General features: G+C 35.1%; 1 protein-coding gene across 10 annotated transcripts in view; it reads left to right on the top strand.

Moving 5' to 3' along the window:
* NRG3 (neuregulin 3) overlaps nt 1-16,692 on the top strand; it is a 1,094,354-nt gene that overhangs the window by 1,066,489 nt on the left and 11,173 nt on the right. For 6 of the 10 annotated variants that reach the window (XM_081074704.1, XM_081074707.1, XM_081074709.1 and 3 more), the window contains exon 7: nt 14,324-14,451. In XM_081074704.1, coding sequence (XP_080930830.1) covers nt 14,324-14,451 — 128 coding nt within the window. Of the gene's footprint in view, nt 1-14,323; nt 14,458-16,692 lie in introns of all 10 variants that reach the window. The other 4 variants (XM_081074700.1, XM_081074706.1, XM_081074702.1 and 1 more) reach the window with 1 other exon arrangement.

A 16,692-nucleotide genomic window follows, 5' to 3' on the forward strand; every position in this document is an offset into this window, starting at 1 on the left:
ATGTTCTATTTCTGTGAAACAAAGTCAGTTGGTAGTTTGATAGGAATTGCGTTGAATATGTATATTGCCTTAGGCGGTATGGACATTTTAACTATATTAATTCTTCCTATCCATAAACATGGTATGTGTTTCCATCTATTTGTATCTTCTTTCATTTCTTTCTTCAATGTCTTATAATTTTCTGAGTACAGATATTTTACTTCTTTGGTTAAATTTATTTCCAGTTATTTTATAGTCTTTGGAGCAATTGTAAATGGGATTGCTTTTTTAATTTCTCCTTCTGATGTTTTATTATTGGTATATACAAATGCAACTGATTTCTGAATATTAATTTTGTATCCTGCTACTTTACTAAATTCATCTATCAGCTCTATTAGTTTCTTAGTGGAGTCTTTAGGGTTCTCCATATATGGTATCATATCATCTGCATATAATTACAATTTTACTTCCTCCTTGCCAATTTGAGTGCCTTTTAATTTTTTTTCTAGTCTGATTGCTGTGGCTAGAACTTCCAGCACTACTTTGAATAGAAGTGGAGAAAGTGGGCAACCTTGCCTTGTTCCTGATCTTAGGGGGAATGGTTTTAGCTTTTCTCCATTGAGTATGATGTTAGCTGTGGGTTTATCATATATGGCCTTTATTATGTTGAGATATGATCCCTCTATTCCCACTTCTTAAAGGTTTTTATCATAAATGGCTACTGAATTTTATCAAATGCTTTTTCTGCATCTATTGATATGATCATGTGATTTTCATTTTTCATTTTGTTAATGTGGTGTATCACATTAATTGATTTGCGGATGTTGAAACACCCTTGCATAACAGGGGTGAGCCCCACTTGATCATGGTGTATGATCTTTTTAATATATTGCTGAATTCTGTTCACTAATGTTTTGTTGAGGATTTTTGCAGTTATATTCATTAGAGATATTAGCCTGTAATTTTATTTTTTTGTGGTGTCTTTGTCTGATTTGGGGATCAGGGTGATAGTGGCTTCATAAAAAGTGTTTGGGAGTCTTCCCTCCTTCTGGATTTTTTGGAAGAGCTTGAGGAGAATAGGTGATAATTCTTTTTTGAACGTTTTGTAAAATTTACGTGTAAAGCCATCTGTCCAGGGCTTTTTTTTGTTGGGAGATTGTTGATTACTGATTCAATTTCCCTGGTGGTAATCAGTCTATTCAGGTTTTCTGTTTCTTCTTGAATTAGCCTTGGAAGGTTGTATACCTCAAGAAAATTGTCCATTTTCTCCAGATTGTCAAATTTGTTGGCATATAGTTGCTCATAGTAGTTTCTTAACATTTTTTGTATTTCTGCAGTGTCTGTTGTCACTTCTTTTTCATTTCTGATTTTATTAATTTGGGTCCTCTCTCTCCTTTTTTTAATGAGTCTGGCTAAAGGTTTGTCAATTTTGTTTATCTTCTCTAAGAACCAACTCTTGGATTCATTGATCTTTTGTATTGTTTTTCTGGTTTCTATTTCATTTATTTCTGCTCTGATCCTTATTATCTCCTTCCTTGTTCTCCCTTTGGGCTTATTTTGCTGTTCTTTTTCCAGATCCATGATTTTAGATATTTCTTCTTTTCAAATACAGGCATTTAATGTTATAAACTTATCTCTAATCACTGCTTTCATTACCTCCCTCAAATTTTGATAAGTTGTATTTTCATTTAGTTTAAAATATTTTAAAGCTTGCCTTGAGACTATTTCTTTGACCGTTCTGTTATTTACAAGTATGTTGTTTAATCTCTAAATAGTTTTGGATTTTCCAACTATCTTTCTGTTATTGATTTCTAGTTTAATTTCAATGTAGTCTGAGAATATATTTTGTGTGACTTCTATTTCTTGAAGCTATTAAAGTGTATTTTATGGCCAACGATGTGATTTATCTTAATGAATGTTTCCTGAGAGCTTGAGAAGAATGTGTAGGAGTATTTTAAGAATATCAACTAGATACATTTGATTGAACGTGATGTTCAGATAAATTATCTCCTTAATGATTTTTTGCCTGACGGATCTGTCAATTACTGATAGACTGGTGTTGAGTTCTCCACATATAAGTGGATATGTCTATTTCTCCCTGCAGTTCTATCAGTTCTTGCCTTATGTATTTTGATGCTCTCTTGGACATACTGTTTTATCTCCTTGGAGAGTTGGCTCCTTTATTATTAATTAGACGATACCCCTTTTAGCTTTTTTTTTTTTTATCCCTAATTCTTTTTCTTGTTCCAAAGTCTGCTGTATCTGAAATTAATATATCTAGTCCAGTTTTCTATTGATCAGTGTTAGGATGATACATCTTTTCTACTCTGTTGCTTTGATCTTATCTGTGTCTTTATATTTAAAGTGGGTTTCTTGTAGATAACATTTCACTGGGTTTTGTTTTGTTATCCATACTGACAATCTCTGTTTAATTGATGTATTTAGACTATTCATATTTAAATTGATTATTGATATAGTTCAGTTACTATCTGCCATATTTAATACCGCTTCTCTTCTTTGTACTTGTCCTTTATTTCTTGTGTTCTCTTCTATTTCTTTCTTTTTTGGTTTAATTATTTGATATGATTCCATTTTCTCTCCTCTTCTAACATATCCATTACGCTCCTTTTTAGAATGTTTTCATGGTTGCCCAAGAGTTTGCAGTGTACATTTACAACTAATGTATGTTCACTTTCAAATAACACTTTACCATTTCATGGGTAGTACATATATTTTATGACAGAGTATTCCCAATTTCTCTCTCCTGTCCTTTACAAAGTTGCTGTCAATCATTTAAATTGTGTATGTACTATATCCATAATACATTATTACTTTGAACATTTTTCTATTTGAACCATTAATAATAAGAAAAATAAAATATTTTGGTTTACATTTATTTATTACTTCTTTGACATTTTCTTTCTTTAGGTAGATTTGAGTTTCTGACCTATATCATTTGGTTTCTCCCTTGGAACTTCTCTTAAAATTTCTTGTAGGACAGATCTGCTGGTAATGAATTTCCTCAATTTTTGTTTGGGAAAGTCTTTATTTTTCTTTCATTTTTGAAGGATAATTTCACTAGAGATATAGTTTTAGTTTGGTGTTTAGAAAAAAAATAGTAAATATTTCACTCTTTTTTCTACTTGTTTGTATGATTTCTGATTAGAAGTCCACTGTATTTCACAATTATTTTCTTCCAAAGGTGAGGTTTCTCTTTTCGGACTTTTTTTCAGCATTTTATTTTACTTCTGTGTTATTTTTTTCTTTGTTTTTTCCTTTACCGGTTTTTAAAAACATAGTTTGAATATGATATTCTGTGGTATAGATTTTTTCGGTATAGATTTATCATTCATGGTGTTTTGGTGTCCGATGAGCTTCCTATATCTGTGGTTTTGTATCTGTTAATAATTTTGGAAAGTTCTAGGTCATTACTTTAAACGTTTCTCCTGCTCAATTTTCTTTTACTCCTCTTGCAGGTATTACAGTTATGTATATTTTATACCATGATGGTATAAAATACCATTATACCATTTCAAATTGTCCCACAGTTCTTCAATATGATGTTCTATTTTCCTTTTTTTTTGTTTTTTCATTTTTGTATTCAGTCTTTGCTTTGTGTTTCTTTTCAGGAAGTTTTTATTGACCTTCACTCAAGCTCATTGCTTCTTTCCTTAATTATGGGAGTTTAATGATAAGTTTCGCAAGTGCATTCATCATTTATGTTACAGTGTTTTTAATTTCTAGCATTTACTTTTTAATATTTCTTGGAGTTTACATCTCTCTACTTAGAGTACCATCAGTTCTTGCATGCTGTCTACTTTTCCCTTTTGAGTCTTTAGCAAATTTATCATGCTTATTTTTCATTTTAACTGTCTGATCATCCAACATATCTGTGGTATCTGAGTCAGATTTTGGTGATTACTTTGTTTCTTCAGACTTCATTTTTTTTTTGTTGTTGTCATTTAATATGCCTTATAGTTTTGTGGATTAAAAGGTAGACATAATATAATAGACAGTGAGGTAATAGACCTTTGTTTAAGATTTTAGACATATGTTAATCTGGTTAGTGGTAGAGTTTTGTTTAATGTTTGCTGTGGCTATAGTTGCCAAGAGCTTTAACATCCTCTAGTGTTTTGTGGGTGTGTTTTTTTCCCCTTTTTAATTCTGTCTTTGGGTTTCCCTAAGAACTCCTTCTTTTTATCCCCCCACATTCAGGATGTATTTTATTTTATTTTTTAAATTAAAAAAGGTTTTGTTTAAGTACGGTTGGTATATAATCTTATATTGTTAAGTTAGTTGCATTTGCACAACATAGTGATTTGACATTTTTATACCTTAGAATGTAATCACCCCACTAATTCTAGTAATCATCAGTCACTGTGTCAATTTATTAAAATATTATAGGATATACTTTTTTATTTTTTAAGTTAGTTTCAGGTGTACAAAACAACATAGTGCTTAGACATTTATATACCTCACAAAGTGATAAACTCAATAAGTCTATTAACCCATCTGACACTGGACGTAGTTATTACAATATTACTGACTACATTCCCTATGCTCATGACTACTTTTTAAATTATACTTGGCATATTATTTAATATTAGTTTCAGGTGTACAGTGTAGTGATTAAACATTTATATAATTTATGAAGAGATTCCCCCTACTGCATCTGTACCCACTGACACTATACATAGTTTTTATAATACTATTGACTATATCTCCCATACTGTGTTTTGCATACCTGATTTTTTTGTAACTACCAATTTGTGCTTCTTAATCCCTTCACCTTTCTCACCCAGCCCTCCAACCCTCCTCCCATCTAGTAATCATTAGTTTGTTCTCTGTATTTATGAGTCTGTTTTATTTATTATATTCTTTAGATTTCACGTATAAGAGAGATCAGGTGGTATTTGTTTTTCTCAGTCTGACTTTCTCAGTCTGACTTATTTCACTTAGGATACCTTCTAGGTCCATCCATGTTGTCTCAAATGGTAAGATTTCATTCTTTTATATGGCAGAGTAATATTGCATTGTATGTATGTCTCACAATTTCTTTATCCAATTGTCTATTGATGGGAATTTCTGTTGTTTCTATATCTTGACTATTGTGAATAGCACTGCAATAAACATAGGGGTGCATATGTCTTTTCAAATTAATGGTTTGGTTTCTTTGGATAAATACCCAGGAGTGGAATTGCTGGGTCATAAAGTAGTTCAATTTTTAATTTTTTGAGGAACTTCCATACTGTTTTCCATAGTGGCTGCACCAATTTGCAATCCCACCAACAGTGCACAAGGGTTCCCTTTTCCCACATCCTTGCCAATGCTTGTTGTTTGTTGATTTATTTGTTATAGCCATTTTTGACAAGTGTAAGGTAATAAATATCTCATTGTAGTTTTGATTTTAATTTTTGTGATGATTAGTAACATTGAGCATTTCTTCATATGTCTATTGGCCATCTGTATGTCCTCTTTGGAATAATGTCTATTCAGGTCCTCTGCCCATTTTTTAATTGGATTGTTTGTTTTTTTTGAGTTGCATGAGTTTTTAAATAAATTTTGGATAATAACCCCTTATCAGATGTATCATTGGCAAATACCTTCTTTCATTCAGTAGGATGTCTTTTTGTTTTGTTGATGGTTTCCTTTGTTGTGATTTTTTTTTTTTTTTTTTAGTTTGATGTAGTCCCATTTGTATATTTTTTCTTTTGTTTCTCTTTTCTAAGGAGATACATCAATAAAAATGTTACTAAGGGTAATGTCTGATAATTTACTGCCTATGTTTTCTTCTAGGAGTTTTATGGTTTCAAGTCTTACATTTAAGTCTTCAATCTATTTTGAGTTTATTCTTGCATATGGAGTAAGAAGATGGTCCGGGTTTATGTGTTTATTTATTTTTTGCTTGTACCTGTCCAGTTTTCCCAGCAACATTTATGAATAGACTGTCTTTACCCCAATGTATATTCTTGCTTCCATTGTCATAGACCATATGACCATATAGGTGTGGGTTTATTTTGGGGGTCTCTATTCTGTACCATTGATCTATGTGTCTGTTTTTATGTCAGTAACATGCTGTTTTGATTACTATGGCCTTGTACTATAGTTTGATATCAGGTAGTATGATATCTCCAGCTTTGTTATTATGTGGTGGCTAATTGGGGTCTTTTGTGATTCCATATAAATTTTAAGATTAGTTGTTCTACTTCTGTGAAAAATGCCATTGGTATTTTGATAGGGATTGCATTGAATCTATAGATTGCTTTGGGTAGAATGGACATTTTAACTACATTAATTCTTCCTATCCATGTGCATGGTACGTGCTTCCATTTATTTGTATCTTCTTTAATTTATCTCTTCAATGTCTTAAAATTTTCTGAGTACATGTCTTTTACTTCCTTGGTTAAATTTATTCCTAGGTATTTTTTGTGGGTTTTTTTTTTGATGCAATTGTAAATGGGATTGTTTTCTTAATTTCTCTTTCTGATAATTCATTATTGGTGTATAAGTATGCAACCAATGTCTGAATATTAATTTTGTATCTTGCTACTTTACCAAATTCATTTATCAGTTTCAATAGTTTTTTTGGTGGAATCGTTGTGGTTCTCTCTATATAATATCATGTCACCTGCAAATAATGACAATTTTATTTCTTCCTTTTCAATTTGGATGTCTTTTTTTTTTTTTCTTTTTGTTATCTGATTTCTGTGGCTAGGACTTCCAATACTATGTTCAATAGAAGTGGTGAAAGTGGATATCCTATATTGTATCTGATCTTAAGGATAATGCTTTTAGCTTTATCCATTGACTATGGTATTAACTGTGGGTTTGTCATATATGGTTTTTATTATGTTGAGCTATGTTCTGTATATTCCCACTTTTCTGAGAGTTTTTAATCATAAATGGATGCTGGATTTTGTCAAAAGCTTTTTCTGCATCTACTGATATATCTCATAATTTTTATTTTTCATTTTGTTTATGTGGCATATCATAATAATTGATTTGAATATATTGAACCAAACTTGCATACTAGGAATAAATCCCACTATATCATGCTGTATGCTCTTTTTAACGTATTGCTGAATTTATTTTTGTGAATATTTTGTTGAGAATATAAGCATTCTGTGTTCATTAGGGATATAAGCCTATAATTTTCTTTTTTTTATATAATGTCTTTGTCTGGTTTTGGAATCAGGGCAATAGTAGCCTCGTAGTGTGAGATTGGGAGCCTCCCCTCCTCTTGAATTTTTTGAAATAGTTCGAGAAGAGTATGTGTTAATTCTGTTTTGAATGTTTGATAAAATTCACCTGTGAAGCCATCTGGTCCAGGACTTTTGTTTGTTGGTAGCTTGCTGATTACTGATTTGATTTCATTACTAGTAATTGGTCATTTCAAATTTTCTATTTCTTCTTCATTCAGCCTTGGAGTTGTTTTATCTTGGAATTGGAATTGTTTATCTTTTCAAAGAACCAGCTCTTGGTTTCATTGTATTTGTATTTTTTTCAGGCTCTATTTTGTATTTTTTTCAGCCTCTATTTTGTTTATATCTGCTCTGATCTACATTATTACATTTCTTTCTCACTTTGGATTTTATTTGCTATTATTTTTCCAGTTCCCTAAGGTGTAAAGTTAGATTATTTACTACAGATTTTTTTTTTTTTTTAGGTAGGTATACATTGCTATGAGTTTTCCTCTTAGGACTGCTTTCACTGCATCTCATTGATTTGGGGTCAATGTGTTTTCATTTTCATTTGTCTCAAGGCATCTTTTGATTTCTTCCTTGATCTCATTCATAGCCCATTAATTGTTCAGTAGCATGTTATTTAGCCTCCATGTATTTGTGTGTTTTTCAGGATTTTTTTTTTTTTTGTAATTGATTTCTAGTTTCATACCATTGTGGTCAGAGAAGACATTTGATATGATTTCAATCCTCTTAAATTTATTGAGACTTGTTTTATGGCCTAAAATGTGGTCTATCTTGGAAAATGTTCCATCTGCTCTTAAAAAGAATGTATATTCTGTTGTTTTGGGGTGAAATGCTCTAAAATTTTCTATTAAATCCATCTGGTCTGGTGTGTCATTTAAGGTCACTGTTTCCTTGTTGATTTTCTGTCTGTAATATCTGCCCATTTGTGTCAATCAGTTTTTAAAGTCCTCTACTGTGATTGTGTCACTATTGATCTCTCCCTTTATGTTGGTCAATATTTGTTGTATATATTTAAGTGCTTCTATGTTGGGTGCATAGATGCTTACTAGGGTTATGTCCTCTTAGTGGATTAATCCCTGTATCATTATGTAATGTCCTTTTTGGTCTTTTATAGTTTTCATTTTAAAGTCTATTTTTACTGATATAAGTATTGCTATTCCATCTACATGAAATATCTTTCTTCATCCCCTTACTTTCAGTCTATGTATGTATTTTGATCTGAGGTCAGCCTCTTGTAGACAGCATATGTACTGGTCTTGTTTTCTTATCCATTCAGTTCCCTTATGTCTTTTGATTGGAGCATTTAATCCATTTACATTTAAAGTGGTTATTGATAGGTACATAGTTATTGACATTTTATTTGTATTCTTTTTCTTCTTTTGTTTGTTTGTTTTCCCTTCTTAAAGAAATCCCTTTACCATTGCTTATAATATTTGGCGGTAATGAATTCCTTTAGCATTTTCTTGTCTGGGAAACTCTTTTGCTCTCCTTCAACTTTAAATGATAGGCTTGCTGGGCAGAGTAATCATGGTTGTAGTCCTTATTTTCATCAATTTGAATATTTTCTGCCACTCCCTTCTGACCTGAAAGTTTCTGTTAAGAAATCAGCTGATATATTTTTTTTTGAAATTTAGTATTATTTTATATTAGTTTCAGGTGTACAATATAGCAATTAGACACTTATATAATTCATGCAGCGATCCCTCCAATTAGTCTAGTAACCACCCGGCATCGGGCACTATACATAATTGTTGCAACATTATTGACTGTATAATCAGCTGATAGTCTTATGGGAGCTCCCTTGTAAGTAACTAGTTGTCTTTCTCTTGCTGCTTTTAGGGTTTTCTCTTTATCTTGAAATTTTGCCATTTTAATTATAACGTATCTTGGTGTGGGCTTGTTTGGGTTCATCTTGTTTGGGACTCTCTGTACTTCCTAGTCTTGTATGTCTACTTCCTTCACCAGGGTAGGGAAGTTTTCAGCCATTTTTTTCAATAAGTTCTCGTCCCTTTCTCCCTTTCTTCTCCTTCTGGTACTCCTATAATGCAAATGTTGTTATGCTTGATGTTGTCCCAAAGGTTCCTTTAAAACATCTTCTTTTTTTTTTTCTTTTTTCTTTTTGTTATTTCCATTGGGTGTTTTCTGTTATCTTGCCTTCTAATTTAGTGAATCAGTCCTCTGCTTCATCTAGTCTGCTCTTCATTCCTTCCAGTATATTCTTCATATCAGTTATTGTAGTTTCTATATTTGACTACTTCTTTTTATGGTTTCTATTTCCTTTTTATGCTTATTATCTCCTTGTTGAAGTTCCTACTAAGTTTTTTAAGCATTCTTATAAGTATTTTATATTCTGTCTCTGGTAGGTTGGTTGCCTCCATTTCATTTAGTTATTTTTCTGGAGTTTTCTCTTGTTCTTTTATTTGGGACATGTTTCTTTGTTTCCTCATTCTGTCTGCCTCTCTGTGTTTGCTTCTATGTATTAGATCTCCTGTGTCTCATAGTCTTTGCCAAATGGCCTTATGTAGTAGGTGTCCCATGGGGTCCAGTGGCACAGTCTTTCTGATCACCTGTGCATGTGTTCCAGGAGTGTCCCTTGTGTATATTTTGTGTATTCCCTTGTTGTAGTTGAAAATTAATTGTTTTTGGCACATCAGTGGTTGGGATTGACTCTCAGGCAGACTGGCTGTGAAGACTGGCTATGTCCATAGCATATGAGCTGCTGTGTGGGGGCTGACCCCTCAGAAGGAGATTACTGCAGCAGGCTCTTATGTCTGTTGAGACCACCCTTTGCATGTGCCATTGGAGGGGCTAATCAGGTATTGCTCTTGTGTGGTCTCAGGCCAACCTCTGGGTAGATTATTTTTGGTGTCTCTTGGGATGGGCTCCCATGCAGGTCAATTTCAGCCTTGCCTGTGACTGGCCTGGGGCTACCTGGTAGGAGCCACAAGGTAATTGCATCTGGTTGCTGCCTCTGTTGGACTTGGAGGCATGTAGGGGTGGCCTCACCATGAATTGAGGCTGGTTGCCACCAGAATCAGGCCTAGGATAGCTTAGCAGGTGGTTGGTTTGCACTGCAGCCTTTCTTGCGCAGCTCTCTGGATTCTGTGGACCCAGGGTGAGCAATGACTGGCCATGGTGTTCTCAGGGCATTTTAGGGAGTGACCACAGGCTCAGCACTGGCAAAAGAACTGAATCCACATTAGCTTTGTAAAAACCACCCATACTCTGGAACTCCTCCACACTCGACTGCGTTCTTGTGCGGGGATTGGGACCAGAGTCCCTGCGTGACAGTCATCTACTGTTGTTATCGTGCAGTCCTGTGAATGTAGTGTTAAGGAATGTTGGAGGGGAATGATCTATAACCTCACGATTATATTTCATTCTTTTAGTGAGTCTGTATCCCTGGGCTGTGAACCTTCACAATTGTTTCTTCACTTTCTGCCCTTTATGTGAGACAGAAATGCTACAGGGGGATGGAATCAGGGAAAGGCTTTTCTCTCGGGTGAGATGAGACTATGATAAAGTCTCTTCACTGAAAAGTATGCAGCTGTAATGAAGAACACTCTGCGTGCATTTCAAGGTGGTTACTTTTCCCCTTCTTTTGTCAGAGACATGAGATGATTGTGTGTGTGAATCTGGTGTGGGTCTGGAGGTAAAACCCATGAAAGTGTGGGAACCCTCCCTAAGACTGCAGCCCTCAGTTGATTCTTACTCTCACTTTAGTCCACTTACAGATTCCAACAACTTATTAAAATTACCACATAAGTATCCCTACCAATTTATGGTTCCAGCTGTAGGTAAGCTGATCTTGACTATGATGCTCTGTGTGCACCTGTCTCTCCTGATGTTAGAGTGGTGGTTTGCCCTGCAACTTCAATTATCTGGTGGACATTAGAATAGTCATTGATTTTCAGTTTGTTCAGCCTCTTTTCTTATTCTAAGGATAGGAATGATGATTTCCAAACTCTTTATTTGTCAGAACTGAAAACTAGAAGCTATCTTTAAATTCATTTGAACCAACATGTGTGAAATGTTATTTTGAAGGATTGCCAAATAATTAGGTATTTTTAGTGTTCCCACATTGCAACTAACCCTGAATAGGAATAAAGGAAATTTAAACCTGAATCTCAGGTTAATGCAGCCACTGAAGTGAAAATGATTCTTGTGAAACCTGAGAGAAAGGAGAAAGATCTAAAGTAATAAATTTTAGAAACAAATTTGTGTTGATGTATCATAATAGTACAATTGAAAGCAACTGTATAACAATCTAAACTTTTGAAAGAAAAGATTTTGAACACAATATCTAATATAAACCCTATGAATAAGCAGAACAAGTGAGAGTTTGATTCTATTCAAAACTTTTATCCAGTATTTTTGTGGGGACAAAGCCCCAAAAAACAGTTTCCAGGCTCTCGGCCTCACATAGAAAGGTGCTGGTTCGGGTAGTAAAGGGCCATCAACTGTGATCAGATGGCCAGCAGCTGTGGCTAGTTGGCCGTCAGCTGTAACCCGTAAGCCATTGGCCACTAATATAACGGCTGTGGCTACGCTAGCAGAAAGAAATGGGGGCTAGCAAGAAGATGGTGGCTGGCAAGCGCGGACTGCTGTTAGGCGGATTATGTAGATCCTGCTTCCTGTGTCTCCAGCCCAGCCGCCAGCGAGAATATATTGGTTTAATTCCCCTACTTATGGCTCCATGGGTGTTCCTGTTTGGCCTTACCGTGTCCTGCATTCTTATGTGGGGAGCGGGACCAGAGACCCCGCCTGCCGCCCCGCACGACAATTTTGAACAAGGTCTTCTAGGTAGCTCTGAGGATCAAATGTCTCATTCAAAGCAGACGCTCTGAGCTAATGGCCCCAAAGCTGAATTAGGCTTTTTGACGTATGTTGTTTTTAAAAAATGAATGAGTTGCTGACTTTTAATGATTCAGTGATTTCTCTAGACTATCTGGATACTCCAGAAACGCTTGGCCAGTGTTGCCCCAGGTAGCCCTCTGCAGGAAGAGATCAGAGGCTTACCTCCTCCAGTTTGCCCCAGATGTTCTCAGACCTTCTCATTTGTTTCTGTGATTGAAACTTAGGCATTAAGTTTGTTTTCTAAACCAATTTGTAAGAAGTTTGGTGGGGGGGAATCCTATGAGGTCTTTTGTAGAATCTGGAAGTCACATGGAAATTTTGGATGTTGGTTACATTTCATTAGCATGTCTATTCAGTTCACTTTTTCCATGGAGGGCATGCAATAAATAATTTTAATGAGTCAATAAAGGAGTACACATGAAAACATTTCCATCTTTTTTTTTTTGATCTTTGTAATTTGGGGTTGTTGGAAATAATGACCTCTTCGAAATGATTTCCATATCTTCTTTTTGTTCTGTATCAATTTACTCCATTTTGCAAGAAGTCTGATCATCTTCTGTAAATCCACTTTGTAGAATTCAGATTCTGACTGATTCGGACATTGTCATTACAGCCACAATGTGGTTTATTTTGGAAGTACTTAAAAAGAAAACACAGTTAGATTGTGAACGTAAGGTTACATAAACTTGATATTTTTCTCAAGTCTCCATAATCCATACCCACTGATATACTTTTCCTCAAGGATAACATCTAGTTAATAGTTAACTTTTTTTTCAATCTGAATTCTGTGTGATTATGTGGGAAACACACATACACACACATACACACATGCCAACCCACACACAAAAATATTAAGTTCGCGAACTTTCCACCATGTAAGCGCACGGTGGAGAGTTTGCAATCTTAATTGTCAGACCTTTATATGTACATACAAAATCTATATATGTATTCACAAAGCTAAATATATGCATGTACACACATACACACACTTGCAATATACATATTTCTGTTGATTACATTTTCCTTATTTGCACAAGTGGATTCATGTTATGCATATTTTTGTACATTGATGCTATTCATTTGTAGCCATTTCTATTGTCTCCAATTGTTCTCCTTTTGTGTTTGTTTTCTGCTTTGTTATTAAAAATTATACTACTGACATACTCTGGCAATTATATCCTTTTGCACTTTTACAGTTATATTAATGATGGAAATTCCTAGAAGTAGTATTCTGAATCAAAGGCTATGTATATTTAACGTTTGGAACATATTGCTAATTTGTACCCCAATAAATTTGCACCAACTCTACTTTTCTCAAAACTTTGCCTTTACTAGATAGTCTTGAAATTTATTTTTCTCTGTTCTGATTTTCCTCCCTTTACAATGAGTGCAGTTGTAAACCTCCTCATATGCATGTCGCGTGTCTCTCTTCATTTTGTGTGAAAGTCTTGTTCCTATACTGAATATGAATATCCAGGTTTCAAAGCCTCTGTGATTTGGTTAGCGTGCTGCCAATGTCGTTTCTCGGCGTAGTTCTCATCTGGAGCTTCTAGAAGAGAAACCTGCTGCCCCTGGCCACCTGTTCTTGTGCCAAGTATCCAGCGCGTGTTCAACTTGGCAACTTGCTGCCTGGTTAAGATGCCAGGTGATATTTCCCTTGAGGCAAAGTTTTTATTAATGTGTCATCTCTGTAGGTTGTCTTTAGATTTCATAGTCTCAGGTGAAACCAAGGGTTAACAACTTGAAATAGTGAAACGCTCACAAATTTCTCTTTTTAGACATGGTAAGTACCTGGTAACAGACTGAAAGAGGCAAACAGTGGAGAGCGGTGGACAGATATGCTGAATTGATATCCTCCATCATTCTGAGAATGTCCAGAGTTTCACCCAATTAGCATTCATTAAGTCCCTATTATTAGTAGTCGGCTACTAATTTTTTTTATATAAAATGTACATTGAATAAAACATACTTGTGTTTTTTGGGCTGTCAGCCACAGCATGCCATGGAAAGAAATGAGAAGACAGATTCAGGGTACTAAAGGAAAGAACCCTCTTAAGGGAACCTTATCTAATCACAGAGAGTTTGGGGCGAGACGAGGAGAACATACTCAATGTGTAAGAAATGGGATGCAAATGACGTTTCTATCATTCTCCTTATCAGGTGCCTCGTGGAAAGTTACTGGCAAATCCCATAACTTTTCAGTATCTACCTGTAGTGTTATAGGCCCGCCTCACACAACTTACCCTCCAGCTCAACTGTGTGCATGTGATTTCCCACAGTATTCAAAGGCGGAAAGGCATCCTGTGACTGCACTGGAGAAAATGATGGAGTCAAGCTTTGCTGGCCCCCAGTCATTCCCAGCGGTCCCTTCTCCTGACAGAGGAAGCCAATCTGTCAAACACCACAGGTACAGGTAGCTTATCATGGTGGGAAGGGGCATATTCACACCATGGATGACTCTGGACAGCACCTGCCACGAATGGCAACAGCATTCAGGAGAGGTTATTGTTTTGCTTCTCCTGTAGTTCGTCACAGAGTGGATGTTCAAGCTGCTCACAGCCTGTAAACAAAGATACTAGCAGGCTGCAGTGCCCCTCTGAGAAGCCTAAAGGAACTATTAACAACACCCATCAAAGCTGCAGACACAGACCAGTGAAGGAAACAATTGCATTCTGAAAAACTATCAAAAACATAATTTTTCCTACCCTGCCTTACCCCTGTCTGCAAATTTAATGACTAATTCTTCCTTAGGCAGCTGAGGTGACACGCTCTGGGTCTTCCAACATGGTCTCACACAAAGAAAACTGTCCAGGGGGAAGAATCCTGGAGAGTCTTTTCCTTGGGTCTGTAAGATCTGTCATCAGTACAAGCTGACCATAGGAATTGGCTCTTTGGACGAGAAAGCCAAAAATAAAGTTATCTGATAAATTTCATGATATTCTGAGGCTGAAAAACTTCATCATCATCTTCTAGTCACATACAGTGTTTCATCCACAAGGAATCTGGAACTCCAAAAATTGAAAGTCTTTGTTCTAAAACAAGTGCCAACGTTTGGGATGAATGCTGGCACAGATATTATGTTTATGTCATTTAAATGTATATCCTCAATATTTGCAGCAATTGTCCCAAGACTTAAGCTTCATTTTCTTGGTGATAGCCACAGTATTTTAAAATTTAAAAACAATGTGAAGAGATAAAAAATTTAAAGAAACGAAACAAAACAGAAAACGTGAAAAATAACAATTGTTCTTGGCAATGAAAGATAAATATTGGTTTTCACATATCTAGACAGTGTTTTGAAAACCACCATGACAGAAGTGTGCATTATAGAAAGAACTACCTTGTCCCTTGCCTTTCAATGAGTCAAAAAAAAAAAAAAAAGGATTTTATTGATGCTGACACATTTACTATAAGGTTTTCTGTCACTCTCAATACTAAGCCTGAGCACTTGACGGTGATTTTTATTCTTATTCTACATGAGTAGAGACTGAGACACTAAGGTTTGCTATTTTTTTAAAAACTGGTTTAAATATTTTCAACTCAGGATTGAAATATGTTTGGCTATTGGATGATTGTTTTAGTTATTAACTACAAGTTTTTTGGTTTCTATCAATTAAGGCATTTGCAGATTTTTCCCTGTGAAAAAATCATTTCAGTTCACTGGAGCTAATGAAAGTTCTTTAATTAGGGAAATAGGTCCATAATTACCAGCCTTTTAGAAGATGGATATTTTCTCCAAAACAGAATTTTTCCCTGCTGATTATAACACATGTTAAAGTAGTATTCCATCCAGTCAAGTAAAATCATTAAGTATAATATTATTCTAGCACTATATTACGCCCTAAATGTTTTAAAGTTCAGATAAAAAGGCATTACAGCTTCTAATGTATTTGAGCTGCAAATACCCTCATCTGTTGGTACACCCACTCCTGTCTTCTACCAGGGTTTCTAGGGAACAAGGACATCTTTAAGAGACCTTCCTTTTTGTTTGGTTCAATGACATTGCAGCACTTGTTGGCATACATTGTGTCTTGATAGATAGGCAAGTGTTGATTTATAAAGGCCTTCTCAAGCTTTGTAAATTACAGTTTAATATATCATAGCGTTTGTTTTGTAAAACATGCCGTAGACTTCAATGTTTCCATGATTGATGACCTGGTCACTGAATTATATAGCCTGCAAACTGCTCCCTAACTTCCTGAATGCTACAGGGTCAGAAGGCTGGAAGAGCTGTTTGATTAATAGGTGGAGAACTGCTTTGTAAGACGGGTCACTAGTTCATACTGGGAGACCGCTGTTTCGACAGTTTGGCCAGCTATGAAAAATTAGTTTCTTTCTGTGCACTGCAAATACAACTCATTTGGATAACTCATTTCTGAAACAAAACTATTCATTCAAAGCCATTATTTCTCATTTTTAGTCCTCCCTTCCCCCCAAAAAAAACTTTCTTTTTAAAGAAGAAATCTATTATATCATGTCCTACTGATTGCATTACACTTTGGCAATGTTGAACACATATGTAGACAACACATATGTAAGTTTCTTGCAGTGAAATAAGTCCAGGGTTTTTATGCTTAGTGGGAGTATTTGAATTGTCGTATGTGGCAGAGCAGTCGGGAGAATGAATTGTGTTGAGCACCTACTGTGT

Source organism: Rhinolophus hipposideros, assembly GCF_964194185.1.
Source record: "Rhinolophus hipposideros genome assembly, chromosome: 15".
Taxonomy (NCBI): Eukaryota; Metazoa; Chordata; class Mammalia; order Chiroptera; family Rhinolophidae; genus Rhinolophus; species Rhinolophus hipposideros.